Here is a 20,046-nt window from a genome sequence, read left to right as displayed (position 1 = left end):
ATGATTTAAAAAATGGGAGAAGGATGATAACCAGATGACCTACTGCTTACTTTGCTAGTTCTCTATTTAAATTTAACTTAATTACTGTACTTTAAGACACTACTTATATGTACACGACTATTTTTCATTATTTACAGAAAATTAAACTTGAGTTTATAGTTCAAAAAGCATCTAGAGAATACACAGTATTAAAGACCAATTTCTAAAAGGAAAAGAAAATATTTAAAGTTTAACTATTAGGTTACTTCTAAAATTAATTTACGATTGAATTCCACACTTCCCGATAGATTTTAACAGTGAGAGATTGGGGCAATCACTATACTAGGGCTCACATTCCTGCAACGCCAAGGATCCTTGAGTACTCTGGAACACATAACTGAAACTCTTGAAGTGTTTAAAGATCACTGGAGTTCTCTCTTGGAAACTCAAATTCACAATATTTCATTATGAAAAATTGCAACCTACCAGATAGCAGCCAAACACCAAGTACTCTTCACTGGCTGAGAATTGCAACTTTCTTATCCTAATTTTTACGTGAGCCTTCCCACACTCACAAATGTGTTTGACTGACTCACCAACTCTATTTTGCTTACAGTAAGACAGCTACTAGGAAAGAGAACTGCTGTTTACCAAATATAACAGATTGTAAAAACAACAGAGCATACCCTGGTGCGGGCCCTCATTAATTACTGTGATATATATCTGTTAAACAAAAGAAGAGAAGCAACCTTCCTGATGTCATTTACCACTTGGAAATCAAATGATTAGAAGAACAAGAGAAAAAAACTCTTGGATTTTTTGTTTGTCTGTTTTTTACAAAAATGAAACATATGTATATAGATAGATATTAAATATTTCTCTACAAGCATGTATGTTGGGGAATTAATACGTTCTTTACCATTCAGTGGAAAAAAATCACTGAGAAGTATTGTCATTCTTTCAGAAAGAAGAAAAAAACCTCGTAGTCAAACTATAAATATGTAGAGTCAATATGCACAGTAAATCCCACTTACCACAGAGAGCACCAGCACGACCTTCCAGTGTTACTTGCCAGGTAAATGAATCTCCTCGTGTCTTCTCTGTTTCTAGGTCTTTAGGAGATAATGGAAAGATGCATTTCCACAGTAACAGCATTCGGGGCAGATGGTGTTGAACAACTGCAGGACCTGTAGGTGTTGACAGTTGTCATGTTAGTATAAGAGTTAATAAAATTGAATTTTCTCTTTGTTTCTTTTATCTATGTTCACAAAACCATTACAGCTGTAAAGAAAACTTTATGCTACTTTTCCAGTCATCTCTCAGATAATTTCTCAAATCTTTACTGTCTTGGTACTACATTTTCATACATAACTACATACTCACTGACACATTTACAATTATGTCACCAAGCCAACTACAATCTCTGTTTTACTAAGTACAGACCCTGTGGATCATCAGCACAAAAGAATGTAATAAGCAACAGTGACGTTCAGAAGAGCAAATATTTGTTATAGGTTAATGTACAAGGTGTGTTTTCCCTAATCTAAGAAACAACTGGGAGCTGCTTGGCACAAGTAATCACTGAAAACATGAAAGGTACCTTAAAAATACAAACAAAGCAGACAAAATATGTTCTTCATAAGTAATTTAGTGATCACAATCAATAATCTGACCAGTAGTAAATATCAGAAAGTTCTGTAAGGTTTCAAATGCCTGACAAGATGGAAATACAAATCATTGGCTGATTTTGTTCTGGGATACATCTTAAAAATATCAGTGTAACTCTTCATGACCAAAGACATTTGGTTAGATTGACTCTGAAATTTATCTTCTACATTTAATTAACAGCGGTCTCATCCAGCCACTGTTTTTCAGACATTGCTTCCAATGAACTAATAGCAAATTTGAAAGAAGTGACATTTTTATTTTAGAAAGTTTTTCTAAATATTCCAATTTGCATTGTTTTTTAACAACTATTTTGCAGTGCTAAATTAAATGAAACATCAAAAGAACTAAAAGAACCAAAGCTAGAGAAAGAACACAGAACAGCTTAATTTAGTTTAAGAAAAACTGTAGAAAGCTACTACCTAATGTCATGAGGGCCGCTATCAACAGCCATCCAGCCTGTGTTCGCTGCAGAGAAATGCGACTGTTCTGAGCGGCAGAACACAACAAATCCTCTGCTACTGTCATGATTACCTTCGAAGTTAAAGAGAAAAACAGAGCATCAGCATCTTAGTAACCAACAAATATTTTTCAATACTATTTGCGGTGATACTTAACCCTGTTTCAGTGTCCCTGAATAGAATGCCCTCATCTTCTCACACTACAGCAAGAAACTCGGACTCAACTTCAGTACCAGCCTGGGACACCTTCAACATTTCCTGTGGCAAAGTTACTTGGTGGCTTAGTCTCCTTCTTTTATCAGCAGTAAAATGAGAGCTAACAATTCTCAAAGGAGTATGTGTGGTGAGGATCAAAGTGTTCCCATATTTTGTTTGTGACACTATGTAGAAAAAGGACAGCAGGAGGCCTATGAATTAGAGCTCAGAAGAAGTGGTGAAAGGAGTAATGATCTTTTTATCCCTCTTTTAGAATAAAGTCTACCATTCTCTCTGACAGTTTTTAATCAACAAATGGTACAACTAAGCAAACAAGTTAGAATACTATGGTACAGCTAGAATTAATCCTGTCTTAGTTTCTCCACAATAATTGCATGTGCCTACTATTATGTGCTAAATGCGAGGCAACAATCTGCGCCTGTTACCAGAGCCCGAGCTACCCAGAATTTCCATGGAGGAACAGAAAACACGTCCATGGACAATTACCACAGTATGGGTACAACTCCAAAAATATTCTGCAGATGGTTTGCTTCAAATGTGTTTCATATACACAAAAAAAAGTATTTCTTAAATATTGCATTATGTCTGGTTGCCAAAACAAATTGCTTGTAAATTAGTATTACAAGTAAGAAGTGTCATTATAAATAATATCATTAAAGCCTCAGTATAGTAAATTTCCTTCTATATTTTTTTTTCACACTATAATTTACTTGGACAGTACGAACAGCATTCCTCTATAATTTATTTGAAAAACTGTCCAAAAGAAGTTAGCTTCATGGAAGTTTGAAATTTGTATACTTCCAAAACTTAATGAAATACTAACAGTCCAAAAATAATAGTTTCCCCAATTCCATAGTGCTACCAGATGCTTGCAAATGAAGACATTTGACAGATTCCTTATAGATTTAAAGTATTTCACTCTAAAACTAAAATGGCACCCTTGCTAAATTATACTATTAAAAATTACTAACAGCTTAGTATAAACCACCTGATAAAGAAGAATCCTAGAAAGGATTTTATGTAATGATTTCTGACAATTTTTCTGTTTGTGTACTAAGAAAAATGTCTTATTTTTGAAGGATTTTTTTGAAGTATTAGCATTAGTGCAGCATGCTAAATGTATACAAACCCACTCGTTACTTTGTTCTCTTGAATAGCTTCCCCCTGCAACTCTAACCACTCTCTCAAAAGAAAAAGCGTTAATATAAAACAGCTTCTGTCCAGTTCACTACTGTCTACGTTTTATATTTCCTTTTCAAAGTGCTCCATTTAACACTGGTCTCTTTCAGCTCCTCAGAAGAGGAGTGAGTCTGGAATCTGGCAGTAGTCCTGGGAGAGAATGGAAAACAGCTTTTGTCAGCTCCTCCGTTCACCCCCTTGCCAGCTCAGTGCAGAATCCAGTGTTTCTCCCACACTTTTCTGAGCCCTCTCATACCTCCTCCTGGCTCTATTTCATCCTATTCTGTTCTTCTAAAAGAAATCTTTAACAGAGAAATTTAATTCTTAATAAACAGAAACTTTAGCTCTGTTTAAGTGTAGAGATTTGAATGGCACTTCTTATCTATACAAATGGGCAAACGATACTCATTTTGTTCTCTCCCAATAGGCCTTCACTAATCGCAAGGAAAAGTTTTTAAAAGCTAAGAAAAACAGGCCTTTTTTAACATTTATAAATTGTTTCATCAGCAATTAGGACTTTGAACGTTGAGAACTGCAGTTAGCAATGTCTGTTAAGGAGTGGTGTGGAAATGCCAGTACCCAGCAATGCTGAAAGGGTGGGCTGGAATCACTGCAAGGGACATTTTGCCTAATGTACTAAAGCACTCCTTTCATCTTACAGTGGTGTAACAACAAGAAAAAAGCCCATAATCCTTGTGGTGTCAAAGTGTGTCACTTCTCCAGTGTCCACTGGCTCCCAAACAGATATTTTCAGAATTGAGAATGGAGGTTTCTGCACTGTGCAGAGAATTAGCATGTACTGCTGAGACCTGTGTTGCACCATGGTTTTCCAGCTGTGAGTAACTCCACGGATAAAGTTCACATTGAGATGGAAACAAGTTCTTCTCCTGGTCTATGTTTCTGCGTCTGTACCTCTTTTAAACTTGTGAGCACAGTATATCCTGTCTGCACTAGTGGAGAGATTGGTATCAGCATCTTAGGGTATGTTAATGCAAGAAATTGGTTTCTGTCAAATTCTGTAAAACAAAATAAAAGCGTGTATCTGTTGGACTTGATTAAAGATTTTGTTGGGCTTGACCGAAGATTTTCAAGACAATACATAATTACTGTTATTGGTGTAAGCACTGACTGAACTGTACTCTGGAGAGTCACTGGTGAGCCTGGGGAATATTAATATGGTTTAATCTGTTGCTGAATGAGTTTCCTAACACGAAAGTTATTTCTAATATCACAGCATGCAATAAATCTGTATGTATACTTCTAATTATTTTTTAATAAAAGAAAGATATTTTCCTTTGGCAAAGCTTGATGCATTTCAGCCTTTTCTCACCATTAACACCGCTGAAAAATCAGATTTCTAATTTAAGCCAATGTCAAACTGGGACAGAATTGCAGAAACTTTGATCTCGCTGTAAAGAATTTAGTTTGAACTTCTAAAAAAATTAACTCTACTCATGAAATGTTTTGTCCAGGTAAACCTTCTCTCAACCTGTTCAATTTAAGTCCTTATAGCTCCACAGAATTGACCTCTGTCCCCAAACAACAAACTTCCCCTCTAACAAACTTTACCATCAGAAAAAGGTAGCAGTATGAGTGGCAAATCAAGTCATAAGTGACATTTCCTGAGAAATTCACAATCCTGACACATGTGAGAAAAATACTGGCTTGTTTGAGTTACAGTATACTTCAAAATCCCTTTCTTGAGGAAAGAAAATATCTCATCAGTATACTGGGCTATGTGATCATGTAATAAAGAATACATGCAAATACTGCCATAGTGCTAAATTAAATGAATTGCCTGTAAGTAAAGTATTCAGAGCATACCTTCCCTTTTCCATGTGGAATTCCTAAAGGACTGTGTTTTACCGCACCCAGCAAAGCAGCAAGAGCAAAGCTGTAGCCAGTTACTGATTCTGGGGAGGATTTCAATGCACTAAGACGTTCAAGGCAACGATCCAACAGCAGAGACACATAGGAGGGCAATGCTACTGCAATACAGCGTAAACACCAAGCTGCTGTTAGCCTAACTGAAATGCTGGGATGAAGAATGACAGAAATTACTGCTTCCAGAACTCCTGAAAAATAAAATGAATAAACACACCTAAGAAATAGGCAAGCAGATTGTCAAACAAGCAAAACTGTATACAGAGGGCTGGTGAACATCCCACTATCCAGGTTCTGCACTTCTCTTTAAAACGTACTACTGACTTTTTTTGTGAATTATTTCTTATCACTTTTAAATATATCAATACTTTTCAAAAATGTTACCCTGAACGAAAAGTAACACTATGGAGAAAACCTAACATACTATGCAGTTGTTCACCAGCATGCACAGAAGATATCTGTAAGTGTTCTCAAGGAAGCAGAAATCCATCCAGTGCAAACAGATGTCCACTTGAACTCATCCAGAAAAAAAGAATCCTCACCGCAGTTAAATGAAAACAATGAAAGTAGATTAATATACCCAGCTCAATCAAACTGATTTACTATAAACATTACGAAGTGTTGACTTTAAATACAACCCTTAATGGAGTTAAATTTGATACGGATTTTTTTTACTTTATTTATTTTAAATTTTTCATACTAGTACAGGCCAGAGAAGGCACTGAACTCTTTTAATTCTTTCTTTGGGCAAAGCCTGAAGATTTCCTACAGCATGGAAAGCAGTCAACTTCCTCTCCTTCTTTTTTTTTTTTTCTTTTTTCTTTTCAGTACAGTGGAAGAAAACAAAAAAGGATAGAAGAACTAAGGTTGTCCAGGTAGGGAGACTGAACACCAGAAGAAAGGTTGCTATAGTCAATGCCAGACAAAGGATCCCAACAGAACAAAAGAATCGACAGTCTAGCCGTAAGAAATCAGAGAAGATCACAATCAACAAGGAAATATATTTTGTACTCTGATCCACAACATAATTCAGGGCTTGTACCTGCACTGGAATCTTGCAGCAATGGTGCTGCTGTGGTTCCTAAGCCATGGATGAGACTTCCGAGTTCTTGAAGCGCACACACAAGCACGTGCTGACTTGCTGTTACATCTGTCGTACTAATTCTTGTTTCCAAGTTACTGTCACTCATTGCAGCATCTGGTAAGACAATATAGGAAGATCCCCATCAAATCATTACCAAAATGAAGCAAACAGATCAAATTCTGCATGATACGTTGTTTATACTACCAAATGAGATGTTACCATTTTATTATTGGCCAAATAGGTTTCATAAAAGTTTACCTTCACTGAGACAAGTACATTTCTATTACACGGACAGCATAGTAACATCTGTGAGGGCAGGAGGGCAGATAAATGGAAACTACCAAATTGCTTATCTTTAAGTGATAGGGAGCAGTGGCTAGTAAGAACAATGCTATTCTCAGCCCCACCAAAAGTGACTTGAAGAGGTCATGCTTTGATATAACTTGCCAGATTTTACTACATACTAGGAAAAAAAAGAAAGGGAAAGGAAGAGTGAAAAGGGAAGAGTGAAATAGCATGAAAGGAAGAGAGAAAGATGGTGGGGGGCAGGGTATAAAGAGGGAGGGAGAAACCTGGAGTTCTTTGAAAGTTCATCTTTTGAGACAGTATTGTGTCAGTTTGGACATTTAACATTTAGATAGTTTCTAGTATACAGGATGCAGCTGTATAGCAGGGGATGACTGGTTATGCCCACTATTCTCTTTCTTTTCCCCTACAAGGGTGATGATGGGAGATGAGCAGCTTTTTTAGGAACCTGTGTACAAAACTTGAACATGGAAGAGAACTGTTTTCTCCAAGAGAAATGCTCATTTTGGCAATTACAAACAAATGCTTCTTTTTTAAACCATCAGCAGTGTGATCTGCTCTGAACAGGAAGGCAGAATCTGGCTAGACATATATTAACTGCCAATTTAACTTATTTTACAATAACATCTATATTTTATTATGGCATATATTTATTATTTTATTATATTTGTAATTGGTTAAAACTATGTTGTCCAGGGAAGAAGTGTTAAAAAAGGCATCTACACTTGTGTGGGTACACCCATGCAGAAACACAGACATACACAAACAAACAATCAGCTCAAGTTAAAAACAAAGCAGCCCATCAAAAGCTTTCTACATTATTATGGTAATAGATCAGCACTATATATTCTGTTTCTGCAGTCTCTGGATTAGTAAGTTGGACAATCACTTAAAAAAGGAAAACCAAGGGCTCGAATGGATAATCTTGTTAGACCCATACCCACAACTTTCTTCAGTTTCCAGATGGCCTGACAAATCTCCTTGGCAGCTGCAATTTGAGCTTTTTCCCCAAGAAGGCCTCCTACTGTAGCTCGAAGGATAAATGAAACGCAGCGGCGACAGCCGATAGCATCCGTCTGACTCTGAACAGCCTTAGGGTGAGACTGAGACACGAGATCTAGAATATGGGAAAGGAAGGCAGAGAAGTTCCTTTCAAGCCATCTTGCTCCTAATGTAGAGACAAATACCACATACGCCTGGAAGAGATTAGAAAAGAAGCCATATTTTAGAGCAAAATTATCTGGAAAACCACCGCCAGCTATCCTACATATATATATATATTTTTTATCTCTGCACATTGCCACAACTAGAACATCACTAAACTGAGATTATTAATACATGTATGCATCCATAAATCGCATACACTCTCACTTCAGGTAGCTTCAGGGTTTTTTTAATCTATTTAAATAATTTTAATTACTATAAAAACTGCACAAGCGATACTGCAGCCTTCCTTCACTGTAAGTTAATTCAAGCTGCTTGCCCATGTTATTTCATTCCAGAGTGTGAGAAATGGCAGTTTACCCTGCACAGGCACTTGTTATGTAAAACATTGTGTTTGGTCTCACTGAACAACAGCTTCCAGCTATTTAACATTCTGCACATGGAACCCAAATTTAATGTATGAATGCATTTTAAGAACTACTATGTTACAAAACTATAACCCATAACCCTGAGAGAAATCTGTTATTATAGGCTTTGAATTAGGGAATATTTGCAGCCCTCAAGCACTGTTCTTTATCTCAATGAATTTTAATTGTTTGTCTTGCAATGGAGGTGCCATAAGAAGACTATGTTTGTCACAACAAAGAGAAAGAATGCAGAGTCACTTTACAAACCTAATCATCACAAGACCACTTATTTTGCCACATAATATGCTCCCTTACAAATGTGTTCCATGTGCCTGTGTTAGATGTTTTTAAAAGAACAGATGTGCTAGCATCAAGAAAAGGGAATACAAAAAACAAGAATATGCAAATGAACACATAAAATTCCTCATAAGAAAGTTCACAAATACTACCCATATCAACAAACTTCTCTATTTGACTCATACATATCGTCTCATGTCTAATATTAACAACTAAATTATTCATGTGGAAGAAAGTGAAGTAGTTTAAATGGAGAAACTGTACTATTAGATCCTGTCAGCATCTAATCCTCTTGAAAAATACTACTTGGACTTCATAATGTACCAGGGCATTAGTCCTGTTTTGCAGATTTGAAAACTGAGGAATTTAATGGGGTAAATAGACTTGTGAAGAGTCATGCTGCCATGGCTACATCTTGAACTGTATCTTGAACCTGGCTGTGTCTTGGACAAATATAAATTCTTCTTCCATATGTAAGAAGTCATCTTCAGTGTTTTCCTTATTTTTAAATTTATAATAAGCTGCAAGTCACATAATAATTAATAGAAAATTTACAACTGCAAGCATTTTCTACTTAGAAGCACTGATGTATGCACCATTTCTCAATTTTTTCTTATGGAAAGGTACAGTTAGAGCGCACCATTTAGCACAGGTACTATTGTGTTAACACAGAAATGCATGAAAAGGAGACAGCCTCCAAAAACCAGTACAAATAGTCAAAACACTGAACTGAAATATCTATTCCTGGAAAACCAATAAAACCACCATGTATACAGAACCCCTAGGAGTCTGGCACGCATCTTCTAGGCAAATAGCTGCCAAGGTATTACTGTTCCCCAGCTTTTCAGTTTCTCTGCTGCAAGTTAATGCTTCCACCCAGCATGATCTGAGCACAGAAGACAATTTGTGAGCACTTTCTAGCTGTTTCAGTGCAAAGTCTGGCACCTTCTATCAGTAACTCAAGATAATTTACAGAATTTTTGCACTGCAGAGGTTGGAAGGCACTGAAAAATTCCCTTACAGGTGAAGAGGATGTAACAAATAGCTGTGTGGACTGCAAGGTATTAAAATAATGACAGTCATTTCATATGTAAATGTTCATCACGACCTTTAGTGCTGATTCACAGGCTTATCATTTGGGTATCTAGGTCTTAGAATGTAAATCATGTTTATGATAATCTTTACAGGAAGAAGATTGATATCTGAAAAAACTATACTGCTTTTATCAACATGCACTATATCGTCTGACTGCAGTTCTGTTCAGTTAACAAGACTCTATCCTCTAAATGAGCATCCTGGAACAAAGCAAAACAGATACTAGGTTTTTTTTCACCAAATTCTGTTTTCCTTATTTTTCACCCACTTGCTCAAAGCAGAACCATTCTTTCAGAATGGGACTGGGAACAGCCCTTAATAGAAGGAAAGTATTGCAAGTTCAAAGAATTCTTTTAACTTACCCCTTTCATCTTCAGACAAAAGATATCAAGTTCTAAATTAAAGACTTGAGGAAAGTATTTATTTATATCACTTACTTGAAATTTATATCATGCGAAGCTTTCACAAGTAATACATATTTAATTTTGAAAATTTCAAACTATCAGATAAACGTTAGAAGTCTTTTTTCTTTTCTAACGTAAGTCAGCATGCAAATCCTTATTTTAAATTACATAAATTTCATCACGGCTTCAAAAAAGGATGAAACAAGAGAAAACAAAATAATTATTATAGGAATGTTTAGCAATCTTAAGAAGTCAGAAACAACATAATCCAAACCTGGGTGACTCCAACTCTAACATCTCTGCTGACTGAGCTGGTCCCTTTCAGCATATCACCACTGGCTCGTAGAAATCCACAACTTCCACGCAGAAATCCGGTTCCCAATAGCTCCATCACATCTTCCAAAGAGATTCTGCGGAAGTTATGCCTGGTAGATGCTAAGAACAGATGTAAATCTTTAGAGGAACAATGCTATAAAACTTGGTACATCTTAGAAGAAAAGTTTTGACTCTTATCATTTTAGAAAAAACAAATTGCACAAGTTTGGTAGCACAACCAAATCTGAATACCGTTGGAACATAATTTCACAACAGAAACTAAGATATTTTAGGACTTGGTGCTCCAGCGAACCACAATATTTCTCCAGTTTTTCTGCTTCAGCTGTCTTTAAATAGTTTGGTCATCATCTAATATGTATACATATATTTATCCTCCTCCAGTATTTATCATCTAATTTAAGCTCCCTTTGCAAAAACGTGTGTCTGGGCTCCTCCCATCACCCAAAGCTTCATGGAAGTCCTGCCTCTAACTCATTGCCACTTACAGCCAAAGACAACCTGCTATTCCACGCTGCAGGCAGGGCAGAATTACCATCCTGCTGGGCTTAGTGGGGGGCAACAATAGGCTCTCTTATGAACAAAAGCATCTCACCTTGGTATTTAATTAGATCTCCAAAATAATGACAATAGAACATGTTTACAATCTTCTAGGAAAATTATTTATCCCCAGTTCCTATTCTGTTGTTTAATTTCTTGATAGAAAGTTCATTTAAAATACGTGCTGGGACACGTGATTGAGAACGTTGCACAATGACTGCATAGCGTGCAAACTAAGTGACCCAGATTTTCACTGCATTTTTCATTCTCTTTGAAGTATTGTATTGGGGAAAGAAGTGAGAGAATTTAAGATAATCATGTCTAAAAAAAATTTTAAAAAAACAACTCATCATCAGCCTGTTATAAGACACAAAGCAGAAACCTCAGGACTAGGCAATTCCCCACGCATTGCTTCCTGCACTTCCCCCACAGCCCCTTCTCCCCACTCAGCTTCTGTCTCACTTAGCTCTAACCTGTTTTTAACCAAGTGCTTTCCCGCTAAAAATAACCAACCAAACAGCTGATGAACTTCTTGTATTTCTAAAGTGCTAAGGTAAGATTATATAACTATATTGCTTACAAAGATTAAAGAAAAATACTGATTTTATAAAGAGGTCAGAGCATTTTTTTAACTTCTATTGGGAAAATAAAAGTGCTCATTTTTTTCTGCAACACAATAATTGTCTCCAAAGCGATTCTTCAAAAAATACTTTATAAATCAAGACTTCAGAGTCTCCAATGCAAATACACAGCCTCAAGAATTTTGAAAGCCAGTTAGTTGGGCTTAAAGGCATATAGTTTTGTCATTTGCTGCTTATTGCACTGAAGATCTCTGATGCTATTAAAAGCAAAACAAAACTCGGCATGCTGTTGTATTTCATTTAGATTATGGTTAAATATTTAGCTTTGGACTCCTACGATTGGACTGAAAATGTCCAGCTGGAATGACACGAGAGATTTGAGATGTTAATTTTGTGCCAGGATGCTTCAGTTGGATCAAGACTGTCAGCAAAAACTGCTACGTACTCTGTCGAGTCAACAAAACTGCATGCTCATTTCTGCTTCTGGTCACATTTGTACTGCTAGACAATCCAAAGGTGGTTGTGATGATCGTGGAAACACAGCTTGAAAAGATATCCTTAACTCTTTAAGTCTGACAAAAAGACACTCCCTTAAAATCTTAGTGTTTTCTACACTATTTAAATTAACCTAGCCTTTAAATTCTTCAGGTTACTAAATTTCTCTCCATATGATAACTAACTTTGTAACAAAGCCAACTAGTTTTTGATAAAACTTTTCCTTGTTTATTATTTTATAAATACATACATGAATGGGTTAACACAACAAAACACGGCACTTCGCAAGAGAAATGGTACTAAAAGGATGAAACCGGAGATACACACAGTCAGATGGAGTTTACATTGTGACTTTTAGTTCAAGCTTCAACAGAACTTGAGAGTTTCTGATCATCTGACAGATTTTTACAGCTGAGGAGTCAGCAAACAAAGTACGTACTTTACCTGTTGTCTGTTTTGATGTTAGAGCTCTAGCCAATACTGTGCCTAGAAGTTTTGAAACTGCTAATCGTACATCATAATTGGAACCTTCAAAGGATTTAAAACACAAGGTCACAACGCTATCCAGGTCTGTACTCCACATAAATACAGCTTCATTCTGAAGTTCAAGAAGACACTAGACAAAAAAAGGGAAATAAATATCTTTTTTGATGTGGAAAAGCACTCAGTGTAAATTTTAGCTTGTTACATAATACACAGGTTCATACTAAAATGACTTGAATTTTTGCTGCCAAAGCAACATCAAAGAAATAAAGATAAGCAACCTATGTATTTACTGCTGTGTTGACCATCCATTAAAAGAGAATTTTATTTAGGGAGCTTACTTAATAAAAACGGCTATTAGAGCACTTTACCTTTGCAGCAGCACAGCGGACTGCCATGGATCGATCTGTCAAACATGATCGGGCAGCTTTGTAAATATCTCTATGACAGGGGATAGCAGCAGCTCCTAAACCATTTAATATGTTTTGCAAACTAAGCATGATTTCGTAACGACCTTGAGACTGGAAAATGAAAAAGAGAAATGTTGAAGTTTTGTAACCCTAAGCTCCTTGGAAATATAAAATGCCAACTACTGAAATAGGTAAGCAATGGTTTGGGGCTTTTAGACTTCTACAGATCTTTTTATGTGGAAGTGAGCTAAAGCAGATAACTTGCACTATAACTGTAAGCAAGTAAAAACAGTAATTCTGTGTTCTAGTGGAAAGTACTCACTAGCAGTTTAAAACTCAAAAGGTGAAGTATAAGCTGGAGCAAAAATATTCTCACGAATAAGGCAATTAATTAGATTTTCTAGTTTATCAAGTTCTTTCATGAAACCAGCTTGAGAATAGCTATGACTAATCCTTTTAAAGACATAATCCATTAACTCTCAAGTAATTATTTGGAATTTAGACATTTATTTGTATCCTATGACTTTCCATAATTTTTACATATTTTGGTATCATGCACTTTCTCCTCTTCATTGGTCCAGCTACCAACAGTAAACATCCTATTATTTTTCCAGTCATTTTTTAAACATGCTGTTCCAATACCTCTGCATTCTTCATTGCTTTAAGTACATTCCCAACGGTGTCAGTAAAACTGTTTCCCAAAATTCTTCCCAATTTTTTGTATAAATAGCCCAAGCATACCACCGCAGCACTAAAACAAAAGCAAATCCAAAGACGCGTGAAAATGAATGCAATAATAGATGAAAGGGATTAAGACGACTAATGTAATCAATGGGCAAACAACAAAATAACTAAACAGAATGTCCCAAAAATGTAAGTGGATTATCAAAAGGAAAAAAAAAACCAACGTCTGTGTGGGGCACATATGTTCTAGGAGAAATGCAGATACAAGGGCTGGGAAAATAATTTGAATGATACAAGAATTCAGGTAATACAATCTTCCAATAAATTTTACAATAGGAATACAATTTTCATATCCACCTTTACAATTTAACATTAATTTCTAACTAATCATGCCTTGCATTACGGAGTCTATGGCACTGTGCTACAGCAGATGCTATTAGAACCAGCCAGGGACAGGTTTATTTACAACTCAGTGATCAATAGTAGAGTGTAAATTGTCTAGTAATTAAAATTCTGCCATTTATATATAATATGGAATAATCAATCACCTTGAAAGAAACAGAAGTATAAGCCTATGTCCTTTTCACGGCACACAGATTCTGAATTTAGTTTCCAGGTGAAGTACATGACAACTGGAGTCTGTGTGCTCATTGGCAACTCCTTTAGCAAAAGTAAAAATTGCTAAACATTGAGAAAAATAAACAAATAAACAGTTGCTTAATTAAAGAGTGTTTTCCTTTGAATAATTAATCAAGGAAAACATTTTGGTTTTATATTGACATGCCTATAACTAAGCCAATTAATTCTACGAATACAAGGAAAAAAGAAATTATAACTTCAATCAGCTTTCAGCTCTTTGGCCAGACCTACTTAAATATGCAGTGACGCTGCTCAGCAGCCCCTTCAAGAAAACAACATTTTACTTATTCCCTAACTGAATTCAAATTTCACATAAAGAATTTTAAAATATCATACTAAATACATACTTAATTAGAAAAATGCATTCAATATTAAAAGTAATTCCCTTAATGAAAAAGCACAGTAAGAAAAACAAACATATTCTTTACCTCTTATCATACCAAAATCCTATTTTCCTTAAAGCAACATTTTTCATTATTGCTTGTATGCAACTCAGTACATGCCAGCAGTTTGGATTCTAATTTTGTTCATGGTATAGCTGGATATAAAATTAAAATGGCGCCATCTTACTACTAAATTGATCATCTGATAGTCACAGATACTCTTTTTAATTAGCTTCAAGACTAAATAATGTATATTCCACATCATAATCCAAAGAAGGAATATTTAACAAATATGTACCAAAAAAACCCCAAAGCAGAGCTACCTTGTTACATGACAGTGTAACCTGCAAACACTCCTACACAGTTGGCTGTGCTGCCATGGGCTTCAGTGTTGTAGGAAAGAATCAATCCATCACTGTTGAACAGTGATTCTAGCAACAAAGTGGCAATATTTGTTGATGAGTAACATCTAGTAACCCAATGATGAGAATCCAGCTACTTCTGCACATCAATATTTGAGTTTCTAAAAAAGTTCAAAGCAGGAGACTTAGGAAGCTCTTCTGGCTGCCTTCCAGGAATGTATCATGACTCTAGTTGTCTATTTTTTTCCACAAATGCTTCTTCACTAAATCCAAACTGTATTAAATACAGAGTCAGTTTGTCAAATCACAAGCAACAGCCAGCAGTTTCCAAGGAAGCCTGTAAATTTATACGGGTTTTGCAGGGAAAAACTCACTCTGCCTGTGTATTTTCCTCCCTGGCAGCACACCTCCATTTGGATATACAGCTCTATATGGGATACATTTAACTTGTTTTCTCTGAAATTTGCCCTTAACTATTGTAGTTGGAGAAGAACCAACAAAAATGCAGAACTAAGATACTTAAACATGTGCTAAAATGGCACTGAGATCAGCTATGAAAGTTTGCTGACCAGCCAAATGTTTTCAAAATGCTTATGGTTTCAAAGCAGCCCCTATAAAACTTTGTAATGTAAAGTAATAAGTGGTATTCACACTACAGAACCTGTTTATCTGATCTGACACAGCATTCTCATCACACTCAATTTTAGTAGGAGACGAGCACCTAAGGTTCTTTTTAAAATGCTTGCCTACAACACTTCCACATTTTGCCTACATTAAAAAATAAAAAGTTTAATTTATGAGATAAGAGAACAATTCTCTAGAAACTTTACTTAAATGAGTTTCCAGCTGAATCAACACATTGTGAACAATGATGGTGAAGTGTTGTTACCAGACAACATGGACATGTATGCTAAAGAAGGACAGAAGACAGAGACAACACTTTAATCAAGATTAAAAAAGAAAAAAAAGCAAAAAAAGCAGTCTTTGTCACTGAACACCAAGTACTCTATGTATGTCCAGCACAAGATGAAAGATTTTACTCAATAAAGAGTTCCGTAGTTCCAATCATTTTTCTGTGGCCTGCTGTCTCAGTGTCAGTACTTCAACAGATCCTTTTTCAAGCCTCTTTTGAAGTACACCACATGTTACTACTCCCCTTTTCTCCACTTAATCTCTTATTTCCTCTCTTTGCTCCTGCTTCCATACCCAGCACGACTCTGAACACTCGTACCTCTCCCTCACTCCTCCAGCTACTTCTCTGCCTTCTGAGTCTGGATATCTGGGTATATGCCAGTTCTGTCTCTGCCATTTCTGCCTCACTGCCCATGGACTCCACCATCCCCCTGGCTGTCCCGACATCATCCCGCTTCCCTCAGTGCCGCAGGTAAAGCAGAGGAGACCCGCACAACTCCGTCCCACACTACCGCTCACCTATAATGTTAATGCACCTCACTGCTGAGGAGCCAGTAGTGTAGCAGTTATTTCCTTTGCAGGACTAAGACCCTTTATAGCAAACTTATTCTTAACTCAAAAGACTGCACAACAAGTCAATTGGAACATGAGGGAAACAAAAAAAAAATATTATGATATTGGAAAATACAACTGATTCCTTGCAAAAATCTGTTTTCAGGAAACTTCACACGGGTTGTTCAGAAACAGGATGAGCCTGGGAAGCGAAGGTGGATGACAGATTCTGCTCTGCTTTGTATACTGTATCATTAATGCACAATGATAATGTGCATTCATCGCCATGGTGAAAGATGTGCTTTGTTTCAGGAATGAAGGTTATTAATAATATTTCTGCACCTTAAGATTTATTTTCACATCCTGCAATAATAGTAGATGTTTCTCTGTCTTTTGGCTAGGCTCTAGGCGGTTAGTTACAAACAGTTCAGAGGTTTCTAACTATATCTGGTTTCCTAGCTGGATTAAGAATTATACTCAATAGCTGTGTTTTGCATCTGGACTTTTACTTCTGCTTTACTGCAGTATATTTACAGCAGTATATTTACCTTCTCTTTGTTTTTCAAACACCTGCCCCCTCACAACTCTGTTATCCATTGCTGGTATTCTCCATGTCCTGATTTTCAGTTGTCTGGCTGGAGATCACCAACTAACTGCCTTCTACCCTTTTGCTTCTTGCTGCACACATACAATATCTCATACTACCACATTCTTTGTTTTATCATCCGTCATAAGTTACATATGAAAAGTTTTCTTCAACTTTTTTGTAACAAGCAGTATTCGTTTGACTTGCTGTAAAGCACGGTTTCTTCAATATGGCAATATGTATTGCAAGCTGCTTTTGTCCTCTCACTGAACAAAAACCAGCCTCAGTTTACCCTATTACAATACAGTATACTATGGTCATATACTTCTGACTGACAGCAACAAGTTTAGCCTTCCTACAGTCCTAAATAAATTAATTTGGCTTAGCTTTCAAATCACTCAAGGAATTTATTTCCAGTGGATCCAGCAAATACTAGCTAGCTAGGTCAAATGTTGTTCTCAGATACACAGCCTACACAGACTCCCATTAGTCACCAGTTGCCTCTCTGTTAAATGCTTCAAAGGTAATGTGTTTCTAAAGCATTTTAATGCGATTGAATTTATGTTATATTTATGTGAATCATAACAAGAAACTTCTAAATAAGGAGGAAAAATATATTTTAAGCTTATTAAACTTTCAAGGGCAATTTAGGTTGTAAAGCGCTGACCACACTTCCCCCCCGCCGCAACATGCAACTGAACTTCTTACTCAAACCTTTCCAGTAAAGATACAGAAAGGAATATATAAAATGCTACCCAAGTACTTAACCACTCATAATTCTGCTCTCAAGGCAGCATATATTAAAGGATTAAAACAAAATTGTTATAATACCTAGAGGGAAGGAAGCAATTTGAGTTTTGTTTCAGGTTTCAGATCAATTCAGTTTCTCTTCCTAATACTCAGGTCTAAAAATGTTGGAGATGTAACACCAAAGAAAAAATTACTTTTACAGATGGATACACCCACAATAATGATACTAATCAGGGAGGCTCCCAAATTCCGTGTGTCATATGGTACAAACTTCTACTGGACAATGGGCAGACATGAGGGAGCACACCCTCTGCTACATTAACTTCTCACCATGTAAATCTGTCTCTCTCATTATAACTGAATTTGAAGTTTGGGGTTAAAAAAGATACTTACAGTTTCGTAGGCAGATAACTTGGTGAATCATCTTTACTCCGAATGAGTTCATTGCATTTGTCAATTGTTTGGTAAACAGAAAAAGTGTCTCCAGTGCTATAAAGTACAGCTAAATTCTTGGCAATAAGCCGTCTGGTAGGAGGTCCTGGTGAGTTGTTTAATAAAGAAGTCAATTGTTCAACCAGTATCTTCTGGTTTTCCCTTATATCAGCCTGGAAATAAAATCAGTAACCAGTTCTATTTCAGTTAAATTTAAAAGTGAAAGATAATTAATGCTAATTCTCTTTACTTTTCATTATTACCATTCTGATACTCTAGCATTCTTAATTAAAAATGAACATTTTATTGCACCTTTCTACTTAAAGCCATCTCAAATACATGATTATTTTATTCTTATTTTTTTTAAAACACATTTAGCATTAGTAGCATTTCAGGAGTATTTTCCCCATGGCACTTGAATCATATCTTGCTAAAACAAAGTTGCCATTTCTTGCTTCTTTTATGTCCATTTTAAAATAGAAAAATTTGTAGAAATATGGTAATTTAAGTATTAAGGAAGAACTTCAGCAGAATTTCAAGAAGTTGAGCATTGGAATGGAAAGAAGTTCCCTTAAAATAATAATGTATTTTAGTATTATCTCAATTTTTAAATCCTCTTAAAAAAAAAAAAATAAAGAGCCTGGCTCTGTATTCCATTTACATATTTTAACACAAATAACATAACTCTTCAATAGCATTACCTAGGTTGGTTTACTGTTCACTACCCACGTATGTTATTTAATATACACTAAACAGTGAACAAAACAATCGGACAGTTGGCTGGAAACATGATTAGGAAAATACAAAGCAAAGAGAAAGTTGTCAAATTCTTGCTTGCTAGAGAACAAATAAATAATTTGCCACGCTAGGTGGATGCATGACTGCCATTCTTCATCATTGGGTCGCAAAATCTTGAAGTAATAATCTGAATTAAAAAATAATTAACTAAAAAAAAAAATCACTTAATGCTTATTTCTTAAATACCTTTCATTGGATAAGTGGCTCTGCCCCTTGAAAGACTGTGACCAAAAACTTGTAACTTTTAGAAAGTTGCTGCTAATACTGAACGAGCTTTCATTGTGTGTATGTAAAAGACATGAAGCAAATGAAATTGAAAACTGCTCTTTGTTTTTAAACAAAATAACAAAAAAGACAGACAGAAATAGCTCTATAACATGTTTTTCTTGTCAAGTCTCATTATACTTACTCTGCTAGTCACTGGTAAAAGTTTTTCCAAAAACTGTAACCATTCAAAAATGAACTCTGCTTTTTGAAATTCACCAAGCTGATTATACGCTTCTTCATTAAGGAGTAAACTGTGAGCTAACTCCATTCCTCGAAATTTTCCTCAAATACCGTAGAATAATGAAAAAAAATTTTATATATATATATATATGTGTGTGTGTGTATATATGGTGACTGAATCAGAAGTTTAAACACCTAAACAGAAAAAGGAAAAACAAAATTACCAGCAAGTCAGTGGTCATATTATATTTATGCTTGACTTATTAATACTAAACTTTCAAAAGAACACTTAATATTAAAAAAAATACAGTGGTTTTATTTAGGTGGCTTTAGTAATACTCAATGGTTTTGGCAATTTAATAATGGTATTGATGTCATTATGAATTAAAGATACTTCAGAAAAATAAGAGGGATTCTCACTGAGCTATTTTTTCTTCATCTTGTTTTGCATGAGCAAGGTTTACCAGGACTTGATTATGTGTATACCTGAAAGTAAGGATCATTTGTCCCCAGACATA

General features: G+C 35.7%; 1 protein-coding gene across 1 annotated transcript in view; it reads right to left on the bottom strand.

The window, feature by feature from the left end:
* HEATR5A (HEAT repeat containing 5A) overlaps positions 1-19,616 on the bottom strand; it is a gene marked incomplete at both ends in the record, with an annotated part of 54,269 nt that extends 34,653 nt beyond the window's left edge. Inside the window, 11 exons of the mRNA XM_080345908.1 lie at positions 1,014-1,166; positions 2,067-2,178; positions 5,325-5,575; positions 6,427-6,582; positions 7,715-7,970; positions 10,416-10,576; positions 12,535-12,706; positions 12,945-13,094; positions 13,626-13,734; positions 18,245-18,456; positions 19,491-19,616. Of these exons, the coding sequence (XP_080202034.1) occupies positions 1,014-1,166; positions 2,067-2,178; positions 5,325-5,575; positions 6,427-6,582; positions 7,715-7,970; positions 10,416-10,576; positions 12,535-12,706; positions 12,945-13,094; positions 13,626-13,734; positions 18,245-18,456; positions 19,491-19,616 (1,858 nt within the window). The remainder of the gene's footprint in view (positions 1-1,013; positions 1,167-2,066; positions 2,179-5,324; positions 5,576-6,426; positions 6,583-7,714; positions 7,971-10,415; positions 10,577-12,534; positions 12,707-12,944; positions 13,095-13,625; positions 13,735-18,244; positions 18,457-19,490) is intronic.
* Positions 19,617-20,046: the final 430 nt, after the last annotated feature.

Source organism: Nesoenas mayeri (assembly GCF_963082525.1).
Source record: "Nesoenas mayeri genome assembly, chromosome: 5".
Classification (NCBI taxonomy): Eukaryota; Metazoa; Chordata; class Aves; order Columbiformes; family Columbidae; genus Nesoenas; species Nesoenas mayeri.
This window is presented reverse-complemented; position numbering and strand designations above follow the sequence as displayed.